Here is a 27465-nt window from a genome sequence, read left to right as displayed (position 1 = left end):
ACAAATTGATTTTTTCAAAAAAAAAAAAAAAAAAAAAAAAGGAATCTATAAAATATTTTTGTGCAGATCGTGCTTAAAATTTGTTTTTAATGTCTCAAAATATATATAAAAAAATTACTTTCTATTTCTTGCATTTAAATATAAACAAATCAAAATTAAACAAAGGAAAAAAATACAAGTTTCAAAATGACCCCAATTTGATTTCAATATCTAGCTTATGGGTGGTATATATTAGTTTTCTATTTGAAATTCCAATTGACTTCTTAAATAAAATAGAAAAGAAGCAATGCAATGCTAATAATTTTGTGAAATGTAAAGAAGGGGAACTTTTGCGTTAATAGATTAATGAATAGATTTGATTTATACAGATTACAAGTTGTTCTGCGCACCGTGGATAATTTGGAAGACCATAATTTTCTCTAGTTGTTTGTTGGAAACAAGATTCTCATTTTATGCTGAGTCACTTTCTATACCACTGGCTCAAAATGGTGAAAGTTTGCTCTAAATGTGGGTTCTATCCGATTGCAAGCTCTATCCAGCGGACGTTTGTGTCAGGTAACAAGCAAGAAATGTGTAAAAAACCACTGCAACGAATGGCCTCTAAATGGAGGGAATGCCCGTCGTATTGCTTAAAGGAAAAGAAAGGAACATAGTTCTCTTTCTTTGTGACCAGTGAATGATTAGTCCGCTCCAAGGGAGGTCCGTCACTGAATCGAAGGCATGTTCTAGTTAACTGTGAATTTCTCTCTTAGCTTTTCATATCTATACAGCGATTGGAAAGCTTCTGGTAGTTGCCAAAAAAGCTATATACATGCACATTCACTCTCAAATTCTAGTTTATGATTGCTGGTTTTCATTACAAATCTAAAATACTTGTTTTTCTAGAATTTGCGGATATTTGAATAGCTAGTTGCATTTGTATGAATTCGTTGGTTTTTCAGATCGAAGGTTTCCGAAATATTCCGGAAAAAAAGTATTCCAGCATGTTTTCTGATTTTAGGCATGCAATCTGTAAGATTTTCTGTTGTTTATATATTTTTACTATTAATCTAAGTTGATTTGCGGCAACTGTTATAACTAAAAGCGTTGGTTCAGTTACTAAAATATTGCTATGGTCATTTCAATTTGATCAAATTCATGTGCTTTTCTGACAAAAAATTAAAAAAAAAAGCTTTCTTGATACCAAGAATGGGTGTGTCTACACAATCTTCATTTCTCTCACAGTACAGCACACAGTTCTTAAAATTTCGAACATAATTTTTGGGGACAAAATGTTGGCAAAATGTCCTTTTTGCCTTTGGTTGTGCCTTAAGATCCGGCGTGTGCCATGAGCGGGCTGTGCAGATTTTCCAGAGGAATCTGCGCCATGTGGGTGACCAGGGATTTCTCTGGAGTGTCGTAGTGCCTTTGGCGGTACTTGCGTGCGGCCACTGTGACGGCGCACACGACCAAAGTCATACTTGCAACGATACCCAGCACCTAAAGACCAACAAAAAGACATTACCTTTTTTACATGAAAAAATCATATAAATTAAAATAAACTTAAAAGAGAAACTGACAGTTTTTTTATCAATAAAATGCAAATTTACAATAATTGAATGTTGAATTTATACGTTATGTAATTTTACAAACTAGCAGCCTTTGTCGACCGGCTTGTTCGCCTAGATTAATGATGTTTTAGACTATTAAATAATTAATATGGAGTGAATTCTTTTTTTAATTTCACCTTTTTATTTGATATGACTAAAAGCATTAATTCGATAGAATCAATTTCTACAAATTAAAATGTGTATAGATGCGAAATAAAAGTAGAAGTAACAATCTTATTATGTAGTTAATAAACACCAAAACGCTATTGAATGTTTTGATGGATGGATTTTGAATGAATGAAATGTTTGAATTCCGCCATAACATTTCAAAGCAGATTTTTATCAAATTGAATTATGAAACATTATTAAAATTAAAGGGAAAACTATACGTAAATGAGATTGATATCCTTAAAAATGTTAAATGTTCTTGAGATAATACAAAGACTATTTTTGTTTTGGAAGATATGAACATCAATTTCATATTCAAGTCATAGCTGTTATCCACCTGGTGATGATTAAACCGATTTTTGCGCTCGATTAAATTTTCTGTTTGACGCATATTTCTTGATTTTTTTTTTGTATTCTTTTTTCTTTGACTCAATGAAATTTTTGATGACGCATCGAACCCTCTCCAGAACATTTCTATTAATACTTTGTACCCCATCAATTAGCTGAGCGAAGCGATGAATTCAAGTGCAATTGTGCAAACCTTAGTGAAGAAGTCTAAAATTTGTAGGATGTTTTATTTACATATGATCGTTGCCATTCGAGAATAAGTAATAAGATCGATTTCTGTGCCACGCATGTTAGCGTTTTATATAGAGATAACTAATATTGACAATTTTTATGTTTCAATTTTCCAAATAATAATAATAAAAAAATACAGAAAGATAATTTACCAATAAATAAGAGGTAGATTGTAGATGGAATGAAAATTGAAATAAAATGCAGCATATAGTGAGGAAAGGAGATGGATGTTTTGGTATTTCTGCCGGGGGCGCAGGATCATTTCTGTTCAATCAGGTCTTTATGAATCTTACTGATAGTTGTACCAATAATAGTCACATTAATATATAATGTGACTATTATTGGTACAATGTCTTTTTATATAAATATTTATAAGATATTTCTTTCGTAAGACTTAAATTTTAAAGATGTGACAAAATGTTGAAATTTTCTTAATTTTAAGCATTATTGAGGATACAGATTAATAGTTTATATACAGTATACAGTACACATCCGTGTATCCAGCCTAATGTGGAAAAGCCGGATAAAAAAAAATCCGGATAGGCCGGAGTTTTGTGAACTCATTTCTTTGCCCACCAATACCAGAAGATAAAGGTTTTATACTAAAATGCACTATTCTCACTTCTGAGTGAGTACTGAACCCTCCATTTATCTCAATTAACGTAGAATGAGAACGCGGCTGCGGCCCGGTGAATCACCAAAGCGGTTACCAGTAAAGTGTAGAGTTAATGTGGAAGGCTCTGTACTGGTAGTTTATATATGTTTATATATTGCCCTGCAAAAATTTATTAGAGAAAAAGTAAGTTAAAGGATATAAACTCACATGAAAACATCAATTCTGTACACTTCACTGTGGTATACTTAAAAAACATTAAGCTTACTCCAAGAAAAATTTACAAACCCTGTAAGTAAGGTGTCGTTATGAGCAACGGTAACAGTTAAGGTGCGTTAAACACTAACAAAATAACGAACAACGAGCAGAATGCTGCTCTTTTCATATCACAACTTGTATTTGTACTATGTGTCGTGTATTTTGCACACGATACGTAGGAAGCAGACTTTCTCTTCAAATGCCTTGGCAATATCGCCAAATGCAATGCCTTGCCTTACTGATTTAATTACGATAAAGAAAATCGGGCCGGATTGTACAGAAGCCAGATAGTTTTTTTGTATACTCGGTAGATGAACTTGTGAAATGAAGACTAAAAGTTAAAAAAAAAAAGAATCTTTTATCTGAAAGTCGTTTAAAAAAAGAATACTTTTCTAAAAATGCCCCCACTAAACTCAAGAAAGAGAACAATCAACTCTACTGAAATGAGCCGAGGAAAAAAAATCTTCTGCGCCCATCTTCTGTCCTTCCAGTTGTCCAGAAGAAGGAAATGAATCTCATTCCCGAAACAATTCTTTCTACAAAGAAAGTTAATGGATCCCCCTAATTGCCCCCTCTACTGGAATCCTTTAAAGTTCCAGAAACAATTTCCCTACAGAGTTTAAAGGAAGGAAGAATGCGAAAGTTTTCCAGCGCAATGGAAAATCCATTTTGAAACGAGCATCGCATTACTGAGTAGATCTCTACCGCTCATGGGACGCTAAAGATGTACATAGTGTCCACTATAACAATGGGCTAATAGTCTTTGCCGTCTTATGTGGGGAAATAGGCTCGTTTTAACACTACATAACAAAATGAACTTAGAGGAAAACTCATTACGGATAGTGATAATTGTAACAAAATATTACAATACCTTTAAAATTTAAAAACATTAAAAAACAATGGAAATGATTTCTAGCCTTTCATCAACAGTTTGAAGATTATTTGAACTTTTTTTGACTTTTGTCCTCTTATGCGAAAGCTAAATAGTTAATGAGCATAACAGCTAGTCACAATAATCCCTGTTTATACGGCTTAGCTCTGGGGTAACGGGGTGAATGGCTGTGACTATAAAAAAAACAGTCTGAGTTGTTTAGTGATATGCATATTCTTTCAATTAGGAAAAATATGCAATTGACGTTAATAATTATATTTTATGTTGTTTCAGTTAGCAAAGCTTAGCAAGTTTTAGCTTAGCAAAAAATGTATCGAAGTCTTAAGTTTTTAACTGTCTTCCAGTCCTGTTAGTTGTATTAGGTGAAATATTCTAAATACTAACAATTTAAACAAACAAACAAAAAAAGATTCTTTCAAAATTGGCAGAGTTGTGAAGCTTTGAACATTATTTTTAGCCAATCATATTGGAGAGGTTCGATAATGATGACGGACCTTTTTTGTATTTTAAAGATTTTTATTGTTTCTCCGCTTTCGGGAGTTGGTTTGAGCTTTGCCTTTCGGCGTGCTGCTACGTCAATGATGTTACGAAGACTGATAGTTTTTTACATATACCGCTAGAGGGCGTTACAAGTGAGAGGCGGGGCAACATGCTTACGTAACACATATATGCGTATAAAGGAAAAGTAATTGGAGAAATTTTCTCTGAGCGGCCATTGAAATAATGTAAATTATTGATATTCAAAACTTTATAAATTTGTCAGTTTTAGTCGCAGAAGAATGGAACTATTATTTATTTAAAATGTTAATGTTCTTTTTTTGTTTTAAATGTATTAAGGATATTTTAACGGTTATGACTAATAGGAATGGAAATTATATGAAAATTTCTCTTCGGCAAGAAGTAAAGAATTAATATAATAATCAAAATTTATTGTATCCCGTGTAAAATTTCATATAATAAATATTCTTTATACTTTCATCTATAACCTCCATTTAATTATATCGGCACAGATACGTTTCTGAGTAAACCCATTCCGTCTCTCCTTGGATTATGCATGAAAGCTTGCTACTTTTTCAATACAATTTGTATTCATTTACCTGGAGGTCACTTGAGAATTGTTTGATTTCTCAGTACGAAATAATCCTCTCTGGAGACTGTTTGAAAATTTTTCTTGATAAATCCTATAAAAGGATTTATTAAGAACCTTTGGAAATACATATCAGAACATCCTTGCGTAAGTGTTGCTGCGAGAACTTTTTTTTTTTTTAAACAAATGAATTCTCTTTGCATTTTTCGCGGCTGACGGTTGAATTCTAGTTTTTGAAATTAATGTTTATCTTCAGCCACTTTGTATCTATGGAGAAAAACTGATTTGAAACGTAAAAACTCAAGGATGAATTTGATATTTTGCATTCAGATGATCCATTCTAAGAAAAATGTAACAATTTTCTGGTTTGTTCGAATTTGAAACCAATTAAATAAGTTTTAAATTTTGGGCAAATATGATCTCATCAGTTTTTATTATCTTTCAAGAGTTACACGTTGGTAAGGATGATGAACCTCATTTGAATAATCTTTCATTGGTGAATAATGATCACGTGCACACAGGAATGTATTTAATACCATTCCGACGTGTGTGTACATCAATGCTTTTACTAAAATAATGAAAAGTATTGTTGCAAAATTTACTTAAAATACTATTTTTTGAAAATTTATTTTAAAATCAGAGAAAAATTGTTCAGAAATGAAAGTGATATCATTGAAAGTTTAATTCTTTTGAATTTCAATTTTATGTAAAAGTGATTTTTATGTGAAAATGAGCTTCAAAATTATTCAGAAAAAAAAATGTTAACATTTTTGAATAATTTTTAATTAAATTTTTCGGAAAAATGTTTTCTAAGTGAGCATTTCCTTCCTGTTAAATACATATGCATCAAATTTGGTAACTATAAGTCTAACGGTTTTTTTCTGTTTCTTTTTATCATGCATTTTACATGATGCAATTTATCTCAGTCTGAAATTTTATCTTGTTAATGTATCTACCAGTTATAAAAATATATTAAAAAGGTTTTTAAACAAGGTTTTAACAAAACTAATTTTTTTTTTTCCTCGGATAGTTTTGTTTCGTACAAGGCGGTGTTGTGTAAGACATTTTTTTTAGTAATGTAATAATGCATCTTACTGTTTAATCCTATACGCATCGGACGGACATTAAAGGGCAGCGGTGGCTTGGTAGTAAGGTCTTGGCTTGTAAGCCGTAGGGTTTCATGTTCGAGACCCGATTCCACCGTAGAATCGTCGAGGAAGGGGGTCTGTTGCATGTTAATCCGTCAAAGCCAAACTTATTCCGGCTGATGTGGTGTGGAGAGGGGGGTGCCAGCTCAGGTGTCGTCTTCTTCATCTGATCGTGGTTCAAAATTACGATTTCCGTCCCAAAATAGCCCTAGTGTTGCTTTACAACAGGACATATTTTAATTTACGAGATCTTCGGATTATTTTAAATATTTCTATTTTTTCGTTTACGCAATACAGAAAGAGAAATAATTATGATTGTCAAATCATCCGAGATATCCATGAATCACCATGTTTCAGGCCTTCCTGTTTATATAAAACCTTTCGGAAATTTGTATATTGGTATATGAACATGATGACTCAAAAACTGAGACAACTTAAGGAATGGAATTTAAAATATTGCTAAATTGCAGATTTCTGTCAAACTTTGGATGAAACCTATGTACAGGGGACCTCTCTGCACATCCCGTTTTACGTGTATCCTATAACTCAAAAGCAAAAGGGATGAAATATTTATGGTTTTATCAACAGAATAGTAGATGCTTGTAAAATTTTGAAAAAAAATCTCTCAGAAAGTTTATTGTCTTCTAGTTCCTCTGTTATTGTGCATATGAATGCTGTATATATATATATATATATATATATATATATATATATATATATATATATATATATATATATATTTGAATAATTTGGTTCAAAATTTGAAACAGATCTACAATTTCAGTGACAAAACTACTTCAGTGACAGTGATATCTAAGAGGCATATTTAGCTTTTCTTTAATTTTTCAGGAAGCACAAAGCACGCCATATTATATTAACATACTAGAAAATCATGCTTATATAAAGTAGATGTAGTCTTGTCACTGAATTGTAGATCTGTATCAAATTTTGAACCAAATTATTCAAAGAGAAGACATCTAAGGGGCATATTTGGCTTTTCTTCAATTTTTTATGAAGCACAAAGCACGCCATATTATGTTAATATAATAGAAAATCATGCTTGTATGAAAGAGATGTAGTTTTGTCACCAAAATTGTAGATCTGTATCAAATTTTGAACCAAATTATTCAAAGACATTTAAGAGGCATATTTGGCTTTTCTTCACATGTTTTATGAAGCACAAAACGCGCTGTATTGTATTAATATATTAGAAAATGATGCTCAGATAAAGTAAAGTCTTGTTACCAAAATTGTGGATTTGCATCAAATTTTGAATCAAATTGTTGAAAGAGAAGACATTTAAGAAGAATATTCGGATTTTCTTCAACTTTTCTACAAAGCATAAAGCTACGAAGTTTTGGCATACAAAAAAGTCGTGGAGATAATGCAGTTTTTTCCTAATTATTATTTTGCTATATTTTAATAATTTAAGGACTTGGCAAAAACCTGTGTGAAATTTCTTTTTAAAAAAAGTATTCTTAGTTTCCTTTTCTTTCTGGGAAATAACTCTTCAAATGACCATTAATGCCTTAATAATGGCGACGGAAAGAAGCGCACTTCATTATTAACTTTGTCGCTTCCAGCTTATGTATTAATTTCTTTCACGGCAAAGTTAATGGCTAAACTGTAATTAATTAAAGGGAGAATCGTGCCGAATTTCGCGCTGGCGATTTCATTTTCTCCGTTCCGCTAATGAGACGCGCCTTATTTTTTTTCTTGTTGTTTCGTTGTTGGACAAAGTAATCCCCCTTTTTTCCCCTTTCTTTCTTTCTCGTACGCGAAGTATACAAAGTGTTGTAATTATTAAGGTAATAGATCTCGAGAATTTAATGAATCACCGCGTTTCAAACTTTTCCGAATCTAAAAAACACATATTTAGAATTATACCTATCTGTCGATTGATCTATGGATTTTATAATTAAAAATGCAGCTATCCACTATCATGAAATTTAATTTGCTACCTTTTTCGCTTAATATATAGTTTCTTTCAAACACGGATTAAATAAGTCTTTGGAATGTCTCGCTGCATTCTACTGACACGTTAATTTAAAGACAAATGTAACAAGGTTGATGGAATTAAGCATATATATTTATCATTATAATTGTTCTTTTTCAAATTTTGGACGAATCCGTCAAAGGGTTGTTTGTCTGCCAGTCTGCAAGATCGGTAGTGTATTGGTTTAAATAAATGAGATTTGGTATATGGTCTTGTCAACATTGTATGCATATCCAGGTCAAATTTTTAACCCATTTGGGTAAAGCAAGGTAGCCAAAATTCATAATCACGTTTTTTCCGACTGCATTTCTAAATATAGAACGCTCAATAGTAAATTATTATATGAGAAATTTGACTGGAAGTCCCTCCTGCTAATTTATAACAATAACTTTTTTTTTATTATTCGTTCTCGGATACGGAAGCTCTCCGTACTTTTACGCATGCATCGATTCATTTATTTATAACAATAACTTTCCTTTTTATTATTCGTTCTCTTCTCAGATACGAAAGCTCTCCGTACTTTTACGCATGCATCAAGATTCATTTATTTATAACAATAACTTTCCTTTGTATTATTCGTTCTCAGATACGAAAGCTCTCCGTACTTTTACGCATGCATCAAGATTCATTTATTTATAACAATAACTTTCCTTTGTATTATTCGTTCTCAGATACGAAAGCTCTCCGTACTTTTACGCATGCATCAAGATTCATTTATTTATAACAATAACTTTCCTTTGTATTATTCGTTCTCAGATACGAAAGCTCTCCGTACTTTTACGCATGCATCAAGATTCATTTATTTATAACAATAACTTTCCTTTGTATTATTCGTTCTCAGATACGAAAGCTCTCCGTACTTTTACGCATGCATCAAGATTCATTTATTTAGTCGAAAGGTGAGCGAAGTTGTGAAAGGAACGATATTTATATTTAATAAGCCCTAGTCTAGATTATTTGCGGACATGGAGGGCTTAAAAGCTGCAGATAATGCTTAAAATTGTCAGAAAAATGTACTAATTCAAAATAAAATACTTTGGAGTCATTTTTACTTACTGTAAGGGGCATAAACATTAAATTATGATAAATAAATGGACCATTTCTGTTCTTAAAATTTGTTAGTTCCCTTTTTTACAAAATAATAACTTTTAAGATAAAACGCTTTTTTTTAAAAATTTGTTATTGAATTTTTTGATAACATTTTGGGATTAACAACGGTAGATAATTTTGGTCACATTTAATGACATTATGTAAAATATTCTTAATGCCACTCCTGAAAGCCTTTTGTCACTTGAACTAATTATATAAGCAATCAATGCGTAATTTTGAGTTAAAATAAAACAATACGGTTATAAATGGCACGACGTTCTCGTACATATACGACAAAAAGAAAAAACTGACAAAAAATATCTAATGAGCTGGAAATCAAGGTTAAAGAATGACGAAGAATTCCGGAAATGGCTCATTTTTCCTCCTTCCGCGTTTCACACCTTAGTGAGGTAGAATCGTCGAAAAGTGGTGTCTCGGGATACTGAAACGAACAGTACCTAAAAGATGACTCGGTCTTGTTTATGCTTTACATATTGTTACGAATCCTTGATGCAGCTTCCCAGCATAGTGGGTTCCATAGGAGATCCCAGAGCTTGGCGACAAACTTGGCGACCATTTGGCGCCAAAATAGATTATACCTGAAACATCAAGAATTTTCCTGATCCGTCCAGTAGGAACGGAGTTACGCCTCGAACGTTCCTGATTGGCTGAGAGGCTTCTAGCCCCGCCTCCTGAGACCTATAAAAGGTAGCACCCGCAGCTGCCGAGCAGCGGTGAATTGAGGAGAAGTCGGAAACGACAGAGCAGAGCAGAGTAGGGTGAACCAGAGTCTTCGTGGTGAATTGAGTCGTGACCCAGTAGTGGTAGAGTAGTCTGAATCGACGTTAAAGAACTGGCCTTCCAGAGATAAGCGGAGCAGCGACGGAGTGAAGCTAGTGCTGAACTAAGCTGTACGCTACGTCTGTCTGCCTTGTTATATGCTGCTGTGTATACTGTTGTATACTGCTGTGTATGCTGTTGTATGCTGCACGGCTCGGCTGAATATAATCGTCTTCTGTGCTGTATATAGTTGTCGTCTTTGTGCTGTCCTGTGTGTCTTCGTGTAAATAAACGTCGTTGTTTTATTTGCCACTGCCGCCGGCTGATTGAGTGTTCTCCACACCATATAACTCCCACTATCCAAACGAACCCCGGAAAATTCCGTAACAATATTTTCGAAATGTGAGACGAATTTGATTTCTTGCATTCACTAATTTAAAATTTTTGTTAAAAGAAAAGTTTATATTTACCATATGTTCAATTAGTCTTATTATTTTATTGAACTAGCATATGAAAACTAAATCTAGCTCTGATTATAAAAACTTAATGTGCAAAAACTATTTTTACCATATATATATTATTTTTATAATTTTTAAATTTCGTAATCCAATTACCACAACACATTTCTACGAGTTCACTATTTTTTCTGAATTTGTTTTGTTAACGCTAGACAAAACAGCTGTAAGATTTCATTGTTTCAGTATCACGATACTTCAGTAATATTTTCCAAACCCCCATTAAATAGAAATCATCGATTTGTTTTCACGGAACCACAAGACGCATTGCATTTTTTTTTTCTTCGTGGATGCCATATCATTAAAAATTAACTCTTTATACATTGCTTACATTCATGGATTATTTGTTCTTTCTAATCGAGAATATATATAAAAAATTTAGAAGTTATGCTATGATATAAATGGGGCATAATACCTTTAATGGTTATTTTGTTTCACATATTGTATTGTGGAAAAGGTTTTGTTCTCTCCCCGCTTATTTAATTTATATATTGCCAATTATGTTAAGAAGATCGTTTAAAATTTGGTCCCTTTACTTCATTTGTTTACTGATGCTAGTCTCCTAAACTTATCTAAACACTTCTAAAATCAATAAAAGCTGTTATTTAAATTCTTTTTAGAAATGGCTCTCTGCTTCAATAATTCTCACGACACAATTTCGACGAAATTTTTGTATATCTCCACTGATCATAGTCTGTAAAACTGAAATTCCTTTTTTGTACAAAAAATTGATAATGTTTTACACTTGTTAATTTGACGATAATTAGAATAATTCTCATTGGCTCAATGGGGAAAGAAAGATTTGAGCAAATTCGTAGATGGGGTATTCCAGCTGAAAAAGGAAATATTGCTTGGAAATTTTAATTTTTTTTAAACTTCTTGATTATTATATATAGAATTATTCAAATTATTATTCAAACTAGGATAATAATTATCTCATTTTAATGAGAAACTAATGCATTAAAAGTCGTTTGAAATTTGCTATCCTATTAAGAATTGAGGATTGTACTTATAGTTGAAAAATTTTGCAGCATACGTTTCTATTGTTCTAAATTCGCAGAAGGCACAGTGCTCTCTATAAGAATCTATCTAAAATTCGATATCGAAGGGCTGCGGATTCGAGACTTTTTTTTTCGCGAAAACTTCGTTTTGCAGATGTGTATTTTATACCTGCATTAAAAGTATTCATTTTGTAGAAGTGTATCGTCGGCTCTCGATTTACCTACTGTAATTTTTAAAGATAAATAATTTCTCCTAAATTTGCGCCTTTTTTTCTTATATTCTTCATTTGTAGTTGATTTTTTAAAACTTTGAATTAAAATATAAATTTTTGCTATTTTGATTATTTATTGTTAGATTATTTTTATACGTGACACATTTCGCCGGTAGTACGGTTGCAGCATTTTCGGAATCGAAATGTAAATCGGAATTTATCTTTTATGAGATCGGTTAGTTACCTTTTATGTAATAACTCTACAATATTTTTTAATTTCTTAAGCACTTTTATTAAAATTTTGTTTTAGTTTATTCTTTAATTAAGCACATTTATTTTATTTCTTGGTGTTTGCTTGGCACAATTCATTATTTTATGAAATCTATATTTTTTTTTGTTCGAAGTCTATGCCGTATTTGTATATTCTTTCTTCATTAAAATTGTAAAAAAAAAAATTCATAGGCTTATCTTTTTGTTATTGGTATAATTTCTCGTAATACTGAGAAAAAAATGTACTTTTTGTTGACATTTTTTAATTTTATACTAAAAAATTAATCAGCATATTTTAGATGAGATTTAAAAAGTAGATTTAGAAGTTGGTAAATAATGTTAAACTTTCGAATGACAGAAAAAAATCGATCGTAGATATCAACTAATATTTGCTTGATCAAAATCTGATTTATGAAAAAAGGCTGAAATGTGTGCTTTATGTTCTATTTCGACATTACTGTCAATTTAAATATTGTTATTTTGGATTTTAAATTCCATTCACTTACCTTCCACATTATATTAGAACGAAAGATTTAACGTGCACCAATCTCAAGTATACTGTGGATATTTGCTCAAATAAAATCTCGATACTTTTGATTTCGGAAGAGAGACTGTGAAGCCTTGGAGTTCTGTGAATGGTTGGACATGGACATCCTAGACATGGATGTTAATCTTTAACCATGCGCTAAGATGTTAATCTTTAACCAAGAAGAGTATTCAAAATTTTCTCTTAACATTCCATTGTTATTTAGAAGTCAGTTTTTGATGGGATGCGATAAGATCTTAAATGTATATACTTCTTGACAGAATTTGCAAAAATATGATGTGGGCTTAAAATCTTCATCGAACTTCATGACAGCAACTAGACAAAATAATAATAATAATAATAATATGCAAACAAGCGACTCGTGTCAATTCGAAACTCATCCACCTAATTAGAATATCTATTTCGCCAAGAATGCTCATTAATTTGCAAATTCATTAATTTTGGAATATAGCGTTATATTTTGTATAAACATAGAGTTCTGTGAATGTTATTTAGAAGTGAATGTTATTTTAAATTATTATATTTTATAATAATTTAAATATTAAATGTAATAAATGTATTTTCTTAACAAATTTTTGTTTTGTTTATAAAACTCTTAATGCATAAACATGTGTTACTTATTTACAATTGCGCTAGAGATCATTGTGTCGAGGGTGCAGTGGGTCGCTATAGATTCGGTTTCTAAACTGCGAGTTGTTGTAAATGAAAGTTTTGGAACTTGCGTTTTAAGATATGCGACTTAGATGTAGAAATCAGTATTTTTTTTTAAAAGATGTGTATTTGAAATCAATTACTATATCTAAAAGTTTTTTTTTACATTTTTTCCATTTAATGTTATTTTCTTCCTGCTTAACTTGTTACCATCAAGATATCGTCAAAGCACTAACGTGTTAATTAACACAGAAAGAAAACTTATTAACTAAATAAATTAGCATAACTAACATAAAATAAATTCGTTTCTTATATATAGTATTGTACATTTCTTATTATATTCATGGAATCAACAAGAAATTCACTTTGTTTTAGGAAATTTTGTAGTTTTATTTTTAATGCTTGCGCTATATATTAATTAGAGTTGACGTTTTATTATATAGTTCTTTCACTCTAATCGTGGCCCAGTGGTTAATTTGTAAACTTTTAGGGAAATGCATATACATTCCAATTTGAAAAAAAATGTGTTAAATATGGCATGGAATTATTTTTTTATGTTGTTGGAATCAACAAATGTACCACTGAAAAGATTATAAAATATAATTTCAGCTCCTAGTAATCATGTTTCAATCTTGAGACAACATTTTATAACAAACAAGTCTCTTTCTCAGCCATGAAAACTGACCGAGTTATGAAGCTTTGGATTTTATTATTTTGCGTTAACAATCACCCAAATAAGCGTGCGTTGACTGGTGAGACTCTAAAGGGTCCATTAAAATAGCCTAAAATTGTCTAAAAAAGTGATTTCAAACCTGGTCAATTTTAATCGCAGAAATAGGTTTTTTTTTATATTTAAAATGCTAGTTTATTGAGGCCAATTAACTAAATGTAAGTAATAGGACTAAGAAAAATTATAAAATTTGGACTTTTTAATTTTTCTGAATTTATAGTTCATATATAGTATTAAACAATATTTAATTCTTTACGTCACTTAGACCATTTTTCTACTTAGAAGTACTTGTCTATCTGTAACAATTTAGAAGTTACTAATTGGCCATAATTAAAATGGATATACTCTATATTAAACAATCTCCTTTATTTTAAATATATAATGTAACAACATCATTAAGTATTCAGGAAAAGGTAATTAAGAATGGAAATATTATTTTAACTATGCCTCCACAAAAACTTCGTTATAGGGAAATGAAAACCATAATAATTAAATTTACTGTTATTGCTATTATTCTGAGATTGTGAGAGTCGAAGTGAACGATTCAAAACTTTTTCCACTGTCTGGCCCTACTCGACATATTTGTGGAGAAATTTTTCCCTGAAAGATATGTGAAATATTAATTGTTTTAATAAGACTAGGTTTTTTTTTGTTCCTCGACAGTTATTATTAAATCCTCATATTTAAATGAATCCTTCACTCTTAAGTCTTTTATCTTGTTAATATTTTCTTTTAATTCATTATTTAACAAGTGTTCAGATATTAATTAATAAAATAACTTATTTTCCAAAAATCCTCAAAGAATGTTCTTTTTTTAAATATTTTAAAATTTATTTCTTTATGGAATAAATTTAGCGTTCTGGTCATTTTGTTTACCATTATCAATATAGTCATAATAGATTATCAATTCATCAAATAAGTAAATGAAATTTTTTTAAACTTAAGGGAAATGAAAGATATGAATTTTTATTTATTAATTATTAGATATTTGAAGCAAAAAATTTAAAACCTTAAATATTCTTAATAAATCGTAAATATTAATTATAACTTAACAATTTTTTTGTATTCTATAAAAAATAAACTTGCGGAAATATTTTTCTGCCGATTTTGATTTCATTATTTAAAAAAATATATATCGTATTTTATTTTTAAATTCAAACGATAATTGAAAAAAATCATGTTCACATTTCAGATTTCTTTGCCTTTGGCGAGTAATTCAAAAATTTATTATGGAGCTACAGTTTTTATGTCAAGACTATGTACCGAATTTTTGCTTACGAAGCTTTTTCCGTTTTTGAGTTATTGCAGTTAAATATGCAGAAGTTATCTAGACACGAACCCTTTAGTGAATTGGCTAAAAAATTTGAAATAGACATCTATATACTTGATTATAAAAGTCTATGCTAAATTTTTATCTCTCTAGTGTAAGTAGTATTACACTAAGAAGCAGGCATAATTCCAAAAATATTTTTTAGGAAGATATAAAATGTCGTCATTTTAAAATCTAAAGGTCTAATTTTTTTTTGAGGATTACAATACTTTTAAAAATATATTTTATCTTAAAGCCGTTCTTAGAAAATTTAGAATTGTTCTTAATATTCTGAAGTTTTTGAGTTTTTTTCCCCTGCGTGTCAGAAGGAATATTTCTGTTCATTTCATTCATATCAATGCGAGAACATTATTTTTAAAAGTAAATACCCTTTTTTTTCAAGCTCAAAATAACCTGATTTAACACTTCAAGTTAAGACACATTACTCATTAAGACATATTTTTAAATTGCTACTTCCTGCAACTTTGCACCAGTTTGTTGTTACTTATGAAATAGCAAAGAACTTACCGCTGCTACAGCCACATTGCTTGTCCTGTGAATGCCTTGCATCATAAAGCTCTCGTCCCGGGTTTTAACCCATGTGCAAGAAAACTGCACGTATTGCTTATCCTCTTTGCTTTTAACACCGATGCAGAACTTATAAAGGGCGTTCGGTCGCAAGTTGTTGATTGTGTACGATCGGAAGAACTGATTAACTGTCACCGACTGGTACTCCCGGACGCCTTCCTCTTCCCTTCGATACACTATTTCATATTCTGGGAAAGCATTTCTCGCTGTCCCATTCCATACGACTGTCACAAAGGTTGAAGCCACACTTTGTGGGAATAAGTGAATGTCGATGTTCTCCACTATCAGTGTCATCACACCTATTGCTTGTCCTAAAAGGTTCTCTGCAACGCAAGTATACGTTCCCCGATCCGCAGGGCGGATAGGGTGTAATTCCAGGCTACCTGGGCCTTTTAACCGCATCCGTGAATCATTGGACGTCTGATTCAATACGCGGCCATCTGGCAGTATCCAGTGGATTTTGGGACTGGGGAGACCGTGGGCTCTACATTGGAATACATGTCCCTCCCCTATTTTCTTATCCACTGTTAAGTTGGTGGATCCAACCAGGACGGGTGGACAATTTTCTGGGATCTGGGACGGGTCCAAGCTAAGGACGGGAACCCTCTGAATAGGTCCATCACATTCTAGAGTTCCTAGGATTTGTATTCTGGTAGAATTATTGCCTCCTTTCAAGATTTCGCTTATCCATCGGATGTTGCAATCGCAGACTAGAGGATTTTGATGAAGGCTGATTTGAAGAGGTTTTTGAAATGACTTGACTACTTCTTTGCTAAGGGCGGAGAGATTATTGCCATGTAACGACAGGATTCTAAGGTTAGGGACGTTGATGAAAGCCTGCTCATCCACGAATTGTAATTGAGCGTTATGATGCAGATGCAGTGTCTTGAGGTAAGGAAGGTCCCAGAAGGCGCCTCTGTCAATCAAGGTGAGACCAGCAATATTTTCTACAAAACATTCCTCTAGATTCAATCGTACAAAATCACCTGTATGCAGCTGTGGAAAGAAGTTTCCGCCTAAACGCAACACACGTAGCTGGCGAATTGCACGCATTGACACAGAGGGCACCTTGCTCAGCTGGTTGTCCTCTAAATAGAGAGCGGTAAGGTTGTGCAGGCCATCAAAGGCCCCGTCGCTCACTCCACGTATCCTGTTTCCATTGAGTGAGAGGATGAGTAGGCTGTGGAGGGAAGAGAAGCAGCCATTATTCACATATGAGATGTGGTTGTTCTCAAGATGAAGTTCCTCTAACTGTGGCAACTCACGGAACCTATGAAAAGAAAAAAAAAAAAATTGAGATTTTTATCTGGGTCTATCATGATTTTTAAGATATGTTGCGATGTGCATTTATTATCATTACTTATATTTCCTCTGACTTGGTTATACATTTTATGATAGAATTTTTTTTCCATTATATGAATTTTTACCTCTAATAGATTTCAAAATTGTAGATTATTTGAAAAATTCATATCCATATTAAGCAAAATTTCATAAAAGACTCAATCGGAAGTGGTATATAAATTGAATATTGATCCCTCATGCATTACCGTTTTCAATTTATTTAACTCAAGTGAGGTAAAACGACACTTTATATTTTACTTTCGTTAAATTTATTAATTGATTAATTAGAAGTTAATGCAGTTAACTTAGTAGAAAACAATAACTGATTTGAACATAAAAGAGGAATAATATGACGTACCATTCTGGGAAGATGGCATTCAGGTGATTATGTGAGAGGTGAAGCTTTTTGAGATTCGTCAGCCCATCGAAAACATGCTCCTCGATGAATTTAATCTGAACATGCATCATGAGCAGCGTGTGCAGTCGATGGATTCCTCGGAACACTCCGTTAAAGACAGTGCGGAAGTCGTTATGGGATAGATCTAGTACCTCGAGACTGCTGAAGTTGTGGAAGATGAGACCTCGGCCAAGCTGCTTCAGCTGGTTGTACGAAAGGTCCAAGTGCAGGAGAGAGGGAAGTGGAGGCAGCTGTCCAAAAAGGTCGGTAAGGTTGTTACCACGCAACAAGAGGGCGGTTGCATCTGCTGGCAAGCCTTGTGGCACGCGCTCCAGGTGCAGCCCCGAACAATTGACAGTGGTACCCGTTGGGCCCGGGACGCAGGAGCAAGGGGATGGGCAGGAGGCGAACAGGCTCAAAAGCAGTGACAGCAGAAGCAACAGCAAAAATAGGTAGTCCTTCATGCCGGACGGTCCATGGTAATGTCAGTGTCATTAACTTTAAAGACACCGACTGCAAAATTCTAGGGAAGATAAAAGAATAAAATATTGGATAGAATATTTAAAGAAGCCTTCAAAAACTTTCTTTATATTTAGGAATGCTCACTATCGCGCTGCAGTGTTCTATTAATTAGATATTGTTTATGTTTTAATGTTGTTTCGTTGGCTGGTACCCAAAAAAAATCACCTTTTTGTATATCGTTGGGATATTTCTCCTTCTAATAAGCATTATCCTGTGATTTTGTTTCAATATTTTCTTTTTCTATTTTTTTTGTATCTCATCTTGCATTTTTTTATTTTTATGCAATATAACTCTTTGTGCGTGCTATTTTATAAACTTTGTATTTAGATAAAGTTGATTAGATTTGAAATGGCAATGAGTAAATCCTAAGTAGTTAAAAAGTTTCGGTCAAGTTCGTAGATGAGCCATCCGGCTTAAAAAAATAGAAATGATGTAGAATTGAAATTTTAATCTTGCCAAAACTCCTTCATTGTTAAATCTCTTATCCCGAGTTATCTCTTTACCATAACAAACAACTTTCGTTTTATAAGTATTTCAATAGTTGCAATCCTTTAAAAATTAAGGATTAAAATTGATTTTTCTAATTTCAAATGCTTTTCCATTTAAATGTTTGACCCCTAGTTGAAAAGCTGCCATCAATTGCTTTTTCCCCCCTCAAACTATTTCTTCTGCATGACTCAAACTTTTGGAGCTTCAAGAATGGACGAAAATGTCTTTTTCATGCAATTCTGATAAAAAGAAATCTACAATTTGACTTTCTGCTTGGTGACAAGAATTTTTACTTTCTCGTGTATGAAATATGTGCAGAGAAAGTTTTGCAGTTGTGAAAAAATATGAACTTGAGGGTTTGAAGAATGTCCGTGTTTCGGGAGTTTCCCCTAAATCCAAAAAAACAACAACAAATTTTTGGAATTATGTCTGTTTATGAACGAGATACTCAAAAACGCTTTGAGCTAGATGGGTGAAATTTGACATGTAGTTTTTAAAGTAATATTATAGATTATTATCAAATTTTGATGAAATCAATTCAGAAGGAGTTTGTCCATCTGTATATATTAGAATAAATGAATGCTGTAACTTCAAAGCATACAGAACTAGATTGATGAAATTCACTTCACAATATTTGCTTCTGAATTCTATATTTATAAGAAATTTCGAATCAGATCCGTCTGAGGGTTGACCGTCTATCGGTCTATGTATTCGTATGCGTATAAACACGATAATTTAAATACTCAACTGCTTGGATAAATGAGATTTAGCACGTAATCTTATATCAAAGTAAAATTTCAGTCTGTCGATAAAATGCTGTTCGAGATGTACATTAGGATTTCATCACTGTACTGCGAAGAGGGACTTCGGAAATAAAAATCTGAGTACTTGTGATATTCACGGATTTTGCCCTAGGTTGATAATTTTTATTCAAGGAGAAGGAGAAGAGGATAGTATCTTTATTAACCAGTATGCTAGCACATTTCAGAGAGACACTGCCACTGGTTTTTTTTATCGATATATCCTTATTTCTTGATAGTAAGACTCCTTGTTGCGTGTCTGATATCCTTGCAACGGCTTCAACTGGCTTAAGTGGTTGTGATCATCCATTTTCGGGATCTGGCGGTAGACGTTTCCGGAGAATTTATTATTTACAAAAGGAGCCCGAAAGGCGACCAGAAAATCGATTCCGTTTCACTTTCTAGGTCATGGTTCCTGCAAGAGAAAAGCTCCACTCCTCTACGCACGAGTTGAAATCCTGTTTTTAATTCGTCCACTCGGGTTAAGCAGCGAAAAATTTAATCGTAACTGTTGAGTCGATAAAAATAGACCACCGATTTAGGGGTAGTCATTTTAACAGACACTCTGTACTAGGATAGGCTAGAATGGATTTCCAAATGCTCATAAAATAATTTTAACACTGAAACGTAATAATTTTCAAGTAATAGGAACACTAACAGAAAGAAAGCATTTTTATGATATTGCGCATGCGCATTGCAAAATGAATCAAATGTTGCTTTCTTTTTCCATTCTTACAAACATTTAAAACAATAAAAAACAAATTGCTTGAATTTGAGTTATTAGGATACATATCGCATGCAACATACCACGTGATAATTTTTAACTCATTAATCGTCCTACCCGCGCGTCATATGAGCAACGAAATATCGCTTCTTAAAACTTATAAACTGTAATTAAATCATTCAAAAATGTTTTAATTCGATTAAAAATTCTGCGTAATCTGTAAACTACTTACATATTACATGAATTCTTCAATAAATTGGTAGATATCAATTTGAAAAACTTTATTCTTTTTTTATAATAAAGATAAAAATATGTTTCTGTGTATATTGGCACTCAATAGCCTAAACAGTTCGACATAGAACTATGTACTTATACTTTGTAGGGTGGGAATATGCACTTCTTAGCGATTTTTTTTTTTGAAATTTCAATTAGAGTTTTAAGTAATTAAATATTAATCTTAATTTTGGCCCTTAACTTCCGAAAATATTGCATTACAAAAATAAATTTTACATCATTTTAAAATTTGAAAAATTATCTTTTCAATGATACTAGTTCTTTAACATATAAATTTTCTTTTAATCAAATTATAAATTTTAGATCAATTATAAATTTTCTTTTTTTAGATTTTTAAAAAAGTACTTTATTTTTCAACAAATTATTTCACATAAAATAAGAATAAATTTTAATCTACATAAACACTTATGCGCGCATGTGAAAAATTAACTTTTATCAATGTATTGCTATCACAATGACAAAAGCTCAAGTTTAAAAATTAATTCTAAACTTAAAACTAATTTTCAGCACTTGTCTGTAAGAAATGTCTTGAATATAATATTTTTTAGAAGAATAAATACAAAGAAAAGATTTCTGTGAAAATGTTAAAATATTGATATTATTTATTCAATAATTCTGTAGTATTTAAGAAATATATATATAATTGATATCAAACTTAATTTCCCGTTCAGTCAAATGAAGACTTCATGCTATTTCATTTTTCTTTTTAGGAAATTATACAAATCATGCTTTATTTAAGAAATGATTTGGTTATTTTCTCCATTTAATCATTTAGCAGCAGCAAAAAAAAAAAAAAAAAAAAAAAGTGATCAAAATCAGTCTATATATTGCCTTCTTCTGAATAAACATGTGAATACATTATATTAACCAGTTAACAACGGAATTTATTTTTTTAAGTCCTGGTAGTCCTTTTTTTAAAAGTCAAGTGATGGCGCTTATACACGTTGAGCGCAATACAAATGGCTGCGTAGTAAACTTTGAAAAAATAATAATAAACGAATAACATTTCATTTTTGTTTGAAAAAATAAAAAAAACTACACCGCGCCTAAATGAGGATTTGTATTGATGGGTATACACGTCGAACACACTTAGCTGGTTAGTAACTCTGGGAATCGGAAAAAGTCTTAAAAGAATCTTGGCTCAAACGTTTTATAGAACAGAATTGGAACATTGGAACATGAATTTACAAAAACGTAATAATTGATACATATATCCTTAGAGGCAAAATTTGACTCTGTGCCAAAACAAAGTCCCCCACCAGGTCCCCACCCCCTTTATTTATGATACTTCGCATAGAGATACTAGGGGAACGGATACTACATATAGTAGAGTATGTTTTAATGAACTAGCAGTGGTGGTTGCAGGGGAGCCAAAAAATTATTGATGTCCTTGGTGCTAGTTTTGGTTGCATCCTGAAAACAAAGTATTTCATTTTTTACACACTTGCAATTAATTTAATATCTGCTCAAAGAAATTTTTTTATCGATTTTTTTAAAAAAAATGTAGGTTTTGATGCGTTAAAAATTGGAAACATTGTTTATGTGTGCGTTCTGATTTGGAATACACTGTTTTAATATTTTCAGAATCAAGTTATTAGTTAATCGATGTATTTTAATTCGATTTTTGTTTCATACAAGTGGCACTTTTTGTACTGAATTGAAGAGAAAATTAATTTACGAGATTCTGCCAAATTTGCAGTGGTGAATGATATATATATATATATATATGAATAAAAATAGAGGAAGAAATAAAAAGAAAAAATTTTTTATAAATAGAAATAGAAATAGAAAATATTTTTTTATTCATATACTGGCGATTATGCTAAATATTATAAGTGTGAGACTATGGAAAAACTGTAACAGAGTGTTACAGTTAAGACTGAATATTCCTAAATATTCATTAATAATTAAGATATAATCCTGCTTTGCTTATCGAGTATCTCATAACGAATGACGAGGAGATGACATCTTATGCAAAATGGGATCTCATGTATCTATCTGTCTATAGAAGTGCTTGTTTGAAGAAAACTCTTTATTTCTGTATGCAAGAAACTTTGGTTGAATAACTTTGTCGAACGCTACTCTAAAGGATTTGAGCAAGTGCTTGTGCAGTCATAATCTCCAAGGCTATGTCTTTGGCCATCTAGATCTCTGATTTTGGATATATTTCCATAACAGCAAATTGAATGTCAGTATATTCGTACTTTGTATGGAATATTTGGTTTCTATCTTTAATTTGACCAATTTTTGAACTACTATTCCTTCTAATACGATTGACTTTTCATGTTGTTTAATTTCGTAACTCTAAAAAAAGAAGTTTGAGATTTGTACTCGAATATTTTCTATTACTTTCGCTCACTTTTAATGAATTAGACCTGTATAATCTTTGTAAAAATGGGATTTTATAATCGATTTTTCTTTTTTTTATTTGATAGATTTTTTTGAAATTATGGAACTGGTGCATTGTCCAGAAATGCGCTGTTTTAATATTTGTGCTATTTTATTATTTAATTATCATTTATTTATTAAAATTTTGATTCCATACAAATGACGCCATCTACTTGGAAATTTTAAAAAAATAATTTAGAGATTCATAATAGTTATAATAATGGGTTATTAATTAAATACTAAACACTTAAAACTAATTCAAATGAGAGAATATTAATTTTTTATATACTTTTATATATTATACTTTACTTTTATATAAATTTTTATATACTTTTTGTAAAGAGTATATATTTTTATATACTTCTTTTATAAAAGCTTGTTTATAAAACATGTTTTTATTTCTTTTTAGCTTAAAATAGTATAAAGTATGTGTGGGTGTTGATATATAAAATATTTGTCGAAAAAGGAATCTGCAATGCATTTCTTTACAATTTTTGTTGTGCAAAAGAGCAGAAAAATCGTTTTTACGCTAAAACGATTGTGAATTTTGTATTATATGCGAAATCTTGCCATATGAGAATAGAGACAAGAAGAAATGCTAACATATGAGCCCAAAGAATTCAAAAGAGAAATCCGATATTTGATGGTTATAACATATGTCTTGCTGCAAGAGAAATTTCGATATTAATATTTTTTTATTATTGCATGTGTTTTTGTCCTTTGAGAACAAGGACTAAAAGAAATTCTAACATTTGAGCCCTTTGAATTATAGTGATAAATCCAATGATTGATTGTAGTAACATGCGTCTTCCTGTAAGGATATTTAAACTTAAATATATGTTTCATATTATAAAATATTTCACTTGTAATATGAATGTGCATGTTTTTGAGGATACAAATGAAAAGAAATTTTTAAAAGAAGTTAAATGAGATATTTAATAATTGCAAATGATAGTATACGTCTTATTATAAAAGAATTTATATCTTTAAATAATATGACAGAAAATTCGTATGCTTAATAAAGCGTTAAGGAAGAGCAAAGGATGTTGGGTAGCATAAGTCCTTGAGCGAACAATTTTTTTTATATGTATTCTAGAGGAGTTACATAAAATTTTATTTAATTTAAGTGAATTTAAAAAAATATTTTTAATCAAAAGGAATTTTTTATCACTTTTAAAACTATCATGATTTTACTATAAACTCCATATCATTAATAATGAAATATTTTTAGTTAAATAACATGCACATATCCCGTTGTAATGTATATATATATATCAGAAATAAATTAAAGTGCGTACACATATAATATTCTCAGTTTTCCACCATTTTTTCCTCTAAGTTATTTATATTCCTTTGTTGAACTTAACATTTTAATAAAATTGCAATTTGGTTATCGATTTTTAACTAACTTCTTGATGTGGAAAAGTAAAATTTTTACAACAACAATGTCATCACAATATATCCATAAGTAAGGTATCTGGTAATCGATTAATTTTAATTAAAGTTCGATTTCACATGATTGAATTGGAGAAATATTTACTATAAAATTCCATGATATTTTTTATTATAAATTACGAGTTAAAGATTGAAAAGTAAAAAATAATTCAAATAAAAATGTTTTTAAAAGATGCGCCTTTATTAGAATACTAAAAAGAATGAAATAATTTTTTGATAAAAGGTAGAAATAATAGAAATGTTGTTAAAAATATAAAATAAAAAAACGTAGTGGGCTGAAAGTAGTATTGTATATAATAATATTCTAAAAAAAGTAATCCACATTGAATGTTACAAAAGAAAATTCTTAAAATTCATTAAAATTAAAATCTATACTTATAAAAGTAAGTGTGTGTTTTCGGCACTTTACAGGCACTGTTCTTGGAACTACCAAATTTCGTACAGATATATTTTAGAAAGTAAAATATGAATTTCTAAAAGATTAAAAAATTTAATTAAAAAATTTGAAGCCAAATTTCCGCTTTCATTTACTATAACTTCTTTAAATATTATAGCACAAAATTAATTTTCACGCCGTTTTAAAATAGAATTTTTTTTCTTTTTAATGATATGATTTTCATTAATGTCTGATTTCTTTTACTTGGATTTTAAAATTTCATTAAAAAGTATGTTTGACACAATTAATTTTCAACTTTTATTTCAAATTCAAACTTTTTTGACTGTTTCATCAAATGTTACTCGCATGATTTTCATCTCTTATTTAAAATCTAGAAAAATATGAATAAAAATAAATCTGAAAGTGAAGTTACGTTACTGCAGAAAACAATGTGCAATTGAAATATAAGATATTTTTACTTTATCTCTTTTATTGAGAGAATTACGAACATCAAGTTATACCTGAGACATTTAATTTAAATTAAACACTATAAACGTCTCTATATTCTCGACGTCCAACGTGGTTGCCAAAGGTGTCTAATATATTATAAATGCAATTGAGATTCGAATTTGCTATGAAGATTTTTATTAGTAAAGAAGTTTTATGGGTTGAAATAGAAATTTTGTGAAGAAAGAAACATTTATTATTTATTATAATTTTACAAAAATAAAGACAAAACTTAATGTTTGGTTTGAAGATTTTAAAACGGCACCGTATTTTTGCAAATTTTTAAAAATTGCTTATATTTAAGATTTTATTGTGACCCACCAAAAATTGATTCGCTATTTACGCTTGGAATTTGCTTCATTAGAAGACTTAGAAGGATTATTACTTTCTAGTATAAAAATAATTAATAAATTAAATAATTTTTACTGGCGACAAAATCATTAACTTTTTTTAATTTGATAAAGTTTACAGATCGTCTATTATAAATTGCTATTACAAACTTCGGTCATGCAAATTGCAGAAATCGCTTGAACCGCTCTGTAGAGAAAACCGTTAGACCTAGGTTTACCAAATTTAACTCGCTGTTACTTCTTAGTTAGTAGTGCTCACTAAGGGATTTTCAAAATTTTAATTAAAAGTTAAATCAAAATTGCTCTGTTTTTCCTCAATAATGTCGAAACATACCACTTCACAAAAACAGATTCACACCATTTTGAATTACGAAAACTGAACTTTTCAACGATTAAACATTTTTTTTCCATCTAGTTTTTTAAATTTCTAAAAAGTTTTGCATTGCTTCTGTTTTTTTTTATTTATATTCATATTCACTCTATAATTAAGAAACATAAATAAAAATAGCATAAATATAGGTAAAAAAAAAAGAAGTAAAGCATACACCTTTATCATGCTACGATTAGTTGGACTACACATTTGAATCTCTATTTATTTCTTCTCGACGTGCTCGCATGTCATACGACATCGAATTATCGCTATTCAAACTTATATAAATAAAGATAATACAGATATAAGTAAAAAAGAAAAACAAATCAAGCATAAACCGTTATCGTGCTACGATGAGTTGGACAATAGCTTTGAATCTTCTTTAACTTCTTAATCGACGTGTTCATTTGTCATACAACATTGAATTATCACTATTCAAGCTTATAAGCTGAAATAAAATAATTCTTAAGTTCTATAATGTGACAAAAAAATCCTCAAACACCCCAAAGATTCTACGGTTTCTTAATTGAATCTGTATTGCATCCCTTTCCGAAAACGAAAAATGTCATTTAATTAGATAATAAGTAATGCAAAGCAATTAAGGGCCGATTTTTTTTATTTGCCATCATTCAACAACACTTTGTCATAATAATTATTGACATCTTCGTAATTTGAAATTATGTATGGGACCTTTGGAATTTATGGAGCAAACATCCATAAATTCCTGAAACTCGGAAAACCCAGCAATGAAAGAATATTTTTTTTTCTCTGCGGTAAAAGTGTGACGTTAACAAGTGAAGCTCTTTTATTGATATAGATTATTTGATTCTGCTCCAACTCATATTAATTCGCAAACCAAATGCGCCAAACAGGCATTCCGGCCAGTGTTATTGCTGGGATAGTTTCACGCGAAACGCAACATTGACACTAAAGCATTTAGTATCATTCGTCCCCACCTGCGTGTCGTGCCCGAGTGCGGAAGAAAAGGGCTGCTTACTCACCTGTTGTCTGGGCGATGTAGTCCCGGGGAGCAGCAATCCGGTTCTCTCGAACGGCGGCAAGAGTCTTGGAGGATGGAGCCGGACGATCCGGATACGAGCATGCGCACTGCCTTCTCATTCGATTGGCGACGACGGTTCTAAATCGGCCCTTAAGGAAAACCTCCGCTTAATTTGTGCAAAGACTTGGAACTTAAAAAGTATCCGATGGGCTGTTTTAAATAAGAGTATCGGAAAAGGGGTGCAAAGTCGGGAAGTAAAACTTCCTATCTCCTAATTTAGCTCACTTGGACTGATGCTGAAAATGTTTATTCCTATCAGGGCATGGAATTTGGATTTTTAGGTCCCAGTTGGAAAATGGACTGGAATTCCATTCAATAAAAAAGCGAAAAGATAGACAAAATCTTTACATCAAAGAAATATTTCAACAAT

The 27465-nt window shown here is 31.1% G+C and overlaps 2 protein-coding genes across 2 annotated transcripts in view; one reads left to right on the top strand and one right to left on the bottom strand.

Moving 5' to 3' along the window:
* LOC129964150 (mitochondrial inner membrane protease subunit 2-like) overlaps positions 1–27465 on the top strand; it is a 158855-nt gene that overhangs the window by 30919 nt on the left and 100471 nt on the right. The window lies entirely within an intron of this gene.
* LOC129964149 (leucine-rich repeat neuronal protein 1-like) lies at positions 75–27104 on the bottom strand. The gene is made up of 4 exons (XM_056078858.1): positions 27037–27104; positions 17722–18283; positions 15963–17292; positions 75–1479 (listed from the first exon to the last, which is right to left on the bottom strand). The coding sequence occupies exons 2-4, from the start codon at positions 18222–18224 to the stop codon at positions 1309–1311; spliced, it is 2004 nt and encodes a 667-aa protein (XP_055934833.1). The 5' UTR covers positions 18225–18283; positions 27037–27104; the 3' UTR covers positions 75–1308.

This window comes from Argiope bruennichi, chromosome 3 (genome assembly GCF_947563725.1).
Source record: "Argiope bruennichi chromosome 3, qqArgBrue1.1, whole genome shotgun sequence".
Lineage (NCBI taxonomy): Eukaryota > Metazoa > Arthropoda > Arachnida > Araneae > Araneidae > Argiope > Argiope bruennichi.
Note: the sequence above shows the minus strand (reverse complement) of the source record. Positions and strands in the feature narration are given on the sequence as shown.

Excerpts from the sequence above, each read along its gene's own strand:
- LOC129964149 (XM_056078858.1), bottom strand. The coding sequence starts at position 18,224 with ATGAAGGACTACCTATTTTTGCTGTTGCTTCTGCTGTCACTGCTTTTG. Across the intron at positions 17,293-17,721 it reads AATGCCATCTTCCCAGAATG|GTTCCGTGAGTTGCCACAGT; the intron begins GTACGTCATATT and ends TTCTTTTCATAG. Across the intron at positions 1,480-15,962 it reads GCAATGTGGCTGTAGCAGCG|GTGCTGGGTATCGTTGCAAG; the intron begins GTAAGTTCTTTG and ends GTTGGTCTTTAG.